Consider the following 7,500-nt stretch of genomic DNA (forward strand, 5'->3'; position numbering starts at 1 on the left):
CACCTCATAAAGAACAAAAAAGAAAGAAAGAAAAAAAATCGCACCCCCCCCAAAAGAAAAACACGTACACCCCCTCTCCCCCACCCCCCCCCCCCCCCCCCCCCCCCCCCCGCCTCTCGAAGAAGATTAAGGCGCAACACAAGACCAATTTTCCGCCTCGTTTCCGCCCAGCATTAAGCTCGGATCTAGACTCGCACTCTCTATCACAGCCACATGCCCACTGATTAAAAAAATAAATAAATAAAACGGCAGTTTTGCATTAACTGTGAAGTGGAATTCAATAAAAGAAAATGGTATGGTGTGGGGATTAAGCTATGAAATTCTCATTATCATCATCATCATCATCATCATCATCATCATCATCATCATCATCATCATCATCATCATTATCATTATCATCATCATCACCATCATTACATCATTATCAAAATCACTATCACTACATTTTTCACTGTTAATATCATTACGATCAGCATAATCATCATCATAATCATGATCATAATGATAATAATAACCACAATCTATAACAACACTGACAATTATTCAAAAACATAAGTTGAAAACAATGAAAATACAACGAAAAAAAATACGTGTTTTGATTATTTGTTTCCTATCAGACTAAGAAAACAACAATAATAATAATAACAATAATGATGATGACAATAATAATCATAATAATTATAATAATAATAATAATTATTATTATTATTATTATTATTATTATTATTATTTTAATAATAATAATAATAATAATAATAATAATAATAATGATAACAACAACAATAATAATAATAATAATAATAACGACGAACTCAGCTATACTCTAAACAGCAAGGGTTTAAGTATTTCAAAAGAGTTTAACTGTAAATACGAGAGTTTGGTTTTGGAAAATTTTCAAATCAGATTTCAGTTTCAGACAAAAACAATCGAGCCCAGATTTCAGATTCAAATGAAAATATTTGTTGATGGATAAAGGTAGAATCAATTTTAGATTTAGGTAATGATAATTTAATTCAAATTATCATTGCATTCTTAGTGTTGCTTCTGCTGTTGCTTTGTTGATATTGCAAGTACTGCTTTAAACATCGCGCCATTATCTTTACCAATAATAAATTTCCTAATTATAGCAATCAACTGTTCTACATCTTATGTCATATTTTCCTCTAATTAACATATAAAGATACTATAAGGACAATAGTAATATTAATAGTAATCGTAGTAGTAATAAAAATAGTAGCAGTAGTAGAAGTTGCAGTACAAGTTGTAGAAATAGTAGTAGTAAAAGTAGGTGTATTATGAGCAATAGTAGTTGAAGCAGTAGTAATAGTAGTTGTAGTTGTGGTAGTAGTAGTAGTAGTAGTAGTAGTAGTAGTAGTAGTAGTAGTAGTAGCAGTAGTAGTAGTTGTTGTTGTTGTATATTAATAATAATAATAATAATAATATATAATAATAATGATATATAATAATAATAATAATATATAATAATAATAATAATAATATATAATAATAATAATAATAATAATATATAATAATAATAATATATAATAATAATAATATATAATAATAATATATAATAATAATAATATATGATATATAATTATAATCATAATCATAATAATAATAATAATAATAATAGTTATAATACCAATAATAATAATTATAGTAATAATAACAAAAACAACAACATTTAAAAAAGCCAGAAAAAAACAACAACAACAACAGTAAAAATGACCCGCCAAAAAATACTCCCCCCTCTCCCCCCTCTCCCCCCACTCCCCTCACTCCTAAAAACGACCCTCAAGGCGCGCGCTCGCCGCATGCCACGTGACTTGCTCGCTTCGCCTGTTGGAGAGCTTCCCGGACAGTGGAGCTTTTTGCCTCGCAGGAGCTTCTCGTCATGAAATGCTTTTTATCATTATTTTTATTTTCTACTTCTTCGTCTTATCTGTTGTCGTTGTCGTAGCTATTATAATGATGACAATAATAATGATGATGATGATGATGATGATAATAATATTAGCATTATCATTATTATTATTGCTATTATTATTGTTATTATCATTATTATTATCGGCATCATTATTGCTATTATTATTATCATTACTAGTATTGTTATTATCATCATTATTATCATTATTATTATTATTATTATTATTATTATTATTATTGTTATTATTATTATTATTATTATTATTATTATTATTACCATTTTACTGTTGTTGTTGTTATTGTTATTATCAATGTTATCATTATCATCCTCATTATTTTCATCATTATCATCGATATCGTGATGACTGATAAATTGTCATAATAATCATAACAATGACAATTATAATCACCACTATCAAAGTCACAATTACCATATAATCATCATCATCATCAATATCATCACCGTCGAGTCTGATCATATCAAATATCATCGTATCTTCAATTCTATCGTCATTTAAATATTTATCTTTCACTTTCTCTTGACATTTTCATATAAGGAATTTAGATGATCAGTGGGACGTTGAAAATACAAAATTAATATCATTTTCTTGGATAAATAGATTATATTAATTGCATCTCTAAGAAGGAAAAGATTAATACGTAGAGAGACAGAGAGAGATGGCGATAAAAGGGCAAAAGCTGTGGAAAGGGAGAGAGAGAGCGGCCGTGAGAGGAGAGGGAGAGGGAGAGAGAGAGAAAGAGAAAGAGAAAGAGAAAGAGAAAGAGAAAGAGAGAAAGAGAGAGAAAAAGAGAGAGAAAGAGAAAGAGAAAGAGAAAGAGAAAGAGAAAGAGAGAGAGAGAGAGAGAGAGAGAGAGAGAGAGAGAGAGAGAGAGAGAGAGAGTCAGAGAGACAGACAGACAAGCAAACAAATAGCCAGATAGATACAGACAGACAAAGAAACGAAAAGGTAAAAGAAACCCACAAAAAATATACATAACCACTGACCACCAACGTCCTACCTAACCCCCCTTACAAAAAAAAAATACCCCTAACAAATAAAAAAAGAAACAAATACACAAACAAAACAAATAAACAAATTAAATCAAAACAAATAAATGAAAAAATAACAACCATTTCAAAAAAAAAAAACTTAAGACATAACCCCACCGCAAAAGCACGTGCACCAAGCGTGTATTCAAAAGACGTTTAATAGCCACAGGAGAAGTCCAGAGATGTCATGCTGATGTTCCCTGTGTGACATCAACCCCTTTCTTGCTCTTCCTCAAAGTCGATATAAAAATGATTAATGACTCTTTTTTTTTTTTTTTTGTTGCGCTTTCCGTGGGGGGCCTTTAATGCAGGGTGAGGGTCGTTGGGTGTTGTGTCTTACTTTTAGGAAATTGTTATTGGTATCATTATTTTTTTAATGTAATTTGGCTAGGGTATAAATGTATAGACTTTATTATCGTTCTTGTTACATTCCATAGAGGGAGAAAAGAAAAAAAAAGGAAGAGAAGGAGTGAGGGAGGAAGAGATATATAAAGAGATAAACAAATAAATAAATCTACCTATCCATCTACCTGTCTATGCACATACATACGTACATAAAATACCACATAAAATTTCACAAAAGCAACCTGCAATGAAACAAACATAAAACCGTAACAATGCTCCTCGAGGGCCCCCGTCCTTAGCTGGGAATGAACAAATTGCTGCTGCTGCCTGGTACATAATTAGGCCAGCTTTACATTCTGAGCTTCCCTTTTTAGCCATAACAACTCTCGGCCTACCAATTAGGCTTGGACTTCGTAGCGCTGACATTTCCCTTCGTTTCTAAGGAATTTTGAGCCTTATAGTCACTTTCGTTGGGATTCATGTCGTTTTTTTTCTTTCTTGGTATTCGTCGTTTCCAGCTATTCGTTAGGAATTAATAAATTTTCTTTATTATTTCATGATCGTATTTTCATGATTCCCAAGCCTATCCTCGGGGATTTATTGTAATCTAATTAGGTTTAGCTTTAATAATTCATTTTAATTATCTGCTGTTTATGATCAATTTAGCGCGTCCATCATTATAAATATAAGAACGTCCAAAAGTGTTCTCTCACCCTAATTACTCGAAATGCGTATATATGAAATGTTTTGTTTATTTAAATGTTCATATACAACGTCGCATTGATGTACTCCCGTTCATGCAATGCAATCATGAGATAGAGTGCATGGAAGCAAATATAATGCTTATGTTGTAGATGAATGTTTACATTAACAAACATTTAATGAAAGTTGAAAATAAAAAAAATGGAATAAACACATTGCAACATTAAAATATCAAACCATTTAATAAGTGCATTTTAGAGCGCTCAGTCTGAAATATTACCTTTGGACGCGCATGATAAAAAACTAATCTTTACTTCTCCTTCCTTACCTCAGGCTTCAGGAGACTGGCCTCGTCCTCGTACTCCGTGGGCGTGGTCTGGCCGAGGTCGACCTCCAGGTACCCATTCTGAGGCCGCTGGACGATGACGTAAGTGATATCCGACGGGGCGATGTTGGGGTGCATGATCTTGAGGGCGGCCTGGTCGATGGTCACCCTCGAGCCCTCCTCGACTCGAACGGTGGCGTTGTTCAGGACGACCAACGGCTCCCAGTAGCTCTCGGGGTAGACCTGGGGGCGGGGAGAGGGGGGGGGGGGAGACTGAATTAGACGCCGGCTAGGTTCTTAAGCGCGAGCGCACGCGCACACGCACACGCACACACACGCACACACACACACACACACACACACACACACACACATGTGTTTGTATGTATATATGTATATATGTATGTATACATATGTATGCATGTATGTATGTTTGTATGTATGTATGTATGTATGTATGTATGTATGTATGTATGTATGTATGTATGTATGTATGTATGTATGTATGTATGTATGTATGTATGTATGTATGTGAGTATGTCTATAAAGCATAATGAATTTTATTAATACCATGAATATTTTCCAATAGAAAAAAGTCCAAGGCCCCAGGCGGCCGGGCACCCACCTTGATCTCGAAGATGCCCTCCGAGGTGGTGTCGCCAATCCTCGCCCTGAAGCGGAACTCGTCCTTGAAGCTGGGCTCGCCCTTATTCACGTACTTGAGCGTCCTGCCCTGGAGGTCGGCCTCGGAGAAGACCTTGGCGCTGGCCTGGCCCTGCGTGACGAGGCGGCCGTAGCGCGGCGGCGTGGTCACGTGGAACACGATGGCCGCGCCCCACGCGTTCATGTTGGTCTCCACGCTCAGGTTGTAGTTGGAGATGACGGCCTGCTGGCCGCGGGGCACGATGATACCGCTGTTGTTGACAATCTCGATGAAGGGCTCGGACGCCACGATCTCCAGGATGCCCGTGGACGACAGGTGGCCGTCGGTGACGGAGATGACGGCCTTGCCATAGGAGGGGCCGTCGTGGCGGAACACGATCCTGCGCTGGTTGATGTCCTCCTGCGTGAAGATGTAGACGGGCTCCGACCTATCCTCCACGTGGAAGAAGTCGCCGTTGGGGATCTTGCGCCGCGTGTACTGGATCTGCGTGGGCGGCGTGTCCAGGTCGGGGTCCACGTACAGCAGGTCGCTGGACGTGACGACCCGCTCGCTGTCCGTGACCACGTTCAGCACTTTCTCCATGACGCGCACCGGGTGGTTGTCGTTGATCATGAGGATCCGGAAGTGCATGACGCCCACATACTGGAAGTCCACCTCCGGGTCCTCGGCGAGCGCCACGAAGTGGAAGCGGTCCTTGGCCGACTCGGAGTCGTCGTGCTGGTAGAACACGGACCCCGACAGGATCTCCCGGGACGTGAAGTAGGTGGCGTTCCTCCGCTCGGGCAGGATCATGGACTCGTCTATGATATCGATGGCGCCGTGCCGCGGCGGGGACGTGATGTTGTAGATCAGGTCCTCGATGTCCTCCACCTCGATGTGCAAGTACTTCTGCGTGATCTTCTGGCGGGCGCCCTCCTGCACGTCCAGCCGCTCGACGACGATGGTCGCGTCGACGGACGGGGGCGTGTGGCGGATGTTGAAGGTGTGCACGTCGCTGCTGCGGCCCTGGCTCGACACCTGGAACTGGAACGAGTCGTGGAGCGACGAGTAGCTCTTGCGGTGCAGCTTGTACTTGATCCTGCCCTTGGCGATGTCCTCCTGGGTGAACGAAGAGCCCTTCTCCAGTTGCTGGTGCCGCGTCAGGTCGCCCGAACTCAAGAAAATCGAGCCGAACATCGGCGCGACGATGATACTGTAGATGATCTCGCTGCTGGGCGCCGGGTCCGGCTTGGTCACGGTCTGCAGGAAGCCCTCGGAGATGAAGCTTTCCTGAATCCTGTCGATGAGCAGCTCGGCGTTGCGCACGACGTCCACTGTGATGGCCACGAAGTTGATGCGGAACGTGTACTCCGTCGGGAACTTGCGCTCGCCGGCCGTGATCCGGAAGCGGAACTCGTCCACCGTCGGCTCCTTGTCGGTGTGTCGGTAGCGGATCTTCTCCTTCTCCAGCTGCCGACTGCTGAACTGGTTGACGTTCTGCCAGCGGTCGTTCCCGCGGAGCCGCTGCACGGCGCCGAAGCGCGGCATTTCCGAGATGTCGAAGCGGATTTCGAGCTCCTGCTCGGGGACGTTGGTCGTGTACGAGAGGTTGTGCGGCGTGATGAGCGCCCAGCTGCTGTGCGTCATGCTCAGCCCCGTGTTGTTGATGAGGTACACCTGCAGATCGAAGGCGGCCACGCGCAGGATCGCCGATTCGCTGGTCTCGATGCCGTCCGAGACGCGGAACACGATCTTGGTGTTGGGCTCGCCGCGGTGCACGTACGAGACCAGGCCGTTGTTTAGGTCGGCCACCGTGAACGCGTGGATGGGCTCGCCCGGCGCCTGCGAGTGCTGGATGAAGCCGCCGGCGGGGTCGTTCAGGTTCAGCACCGAGATCCTGTGGAAGGGCAAGAGGGATCTAAGGTCGCGTTCACGTTAATGTCTGCCGTCTTTTTGGCTCTTTCGCTATTCTCCCTCTCCCTCTCCCTCTCCCTTTCCCTCTCCCTATCTCTCTCTCTCTCTTAACCAATCCCATTACCACTTTCTCTCCCTCTCCCTCTCTGTCTCTCTTCTCTCTCTCTTCTCCCTCTTCCATCCCAACTTCTACTAAAACCCTCTTCCTCTCTCTCCCTCCCCCTCTCCCTCCCCAATTTCTCCCTCCTCCCCTTGGTAACTTCAAACAGAAAAACTCCAATTCCCTCAAATAGCATTACCCTTTGGTCCAGGTTCTTGATCACAGCGTCCTGGCAAAACCTTAAGATAATTAAAGAAGGAGAGAGCCGGAGGTCACTCACCGAGATGGAAGTCATTTGAGTTGACAGCCTGACAACGTGACGATCTCTCTCTTTCTCTCTCTTTATTGTCCGTTTTCTTCGTTTTTTTTTTGTGTTTTTTTTTTTTTTTTTTTGGGGGGGGGGGGTTGTTTGTTTGTCTATCTGTCGATGATTGTCTCTTCTTTTTTTTTTTCCTTTCTTTCTCTCTCCCTCTCCCTTCTATTACTTCCTT

The 7,500-nt window shown here is 42.0% G+C and overlaps 1 protein-coding gene across 1 annotated transcript in view; it reads right to left on the minus strand.

Moving 5' to 3' along the window:
* LOC125047132 (chondroitin sulfate proteoglycan 4-like) overlaps positions 1-7,500 on the minus strand; it is a 99,925-nt gene that overhangs the window by 12,656 nt on the left and 79,769 nt on the right. The window contains exons 17-18 of the mRNA XM_047645246.1: positions 4,978-6,892; positions 4,356-4,595 (exon numbers count right to left, since the gene is read on the minus strand). Coding sequence (XP_047501202.1) covers positions 4,356-4,595; positions 4,978-6,892 — 2,155 coding nt within the window. The remainder of the gene's footprint in view (positions 1-4,355; positions 4,596-4,977; positions 6,893-7,500) is intronic.

The sequence above is a fragment of the Penaeus chinensis genome, chromosome 40, assembly GCF_019202785.1.
Source record: "Penaeus chinensis breed Huanghai No. 1 chromosome 40, ASM1920278v2, whole genome shotgun sequence".
NCBI classification, from domain to species: Eukaryota; Metazoa; Arthropoda; class Malacostraca; order Decapoda; family Penaeidae; genus Penaeus; species Penaeus chinensis.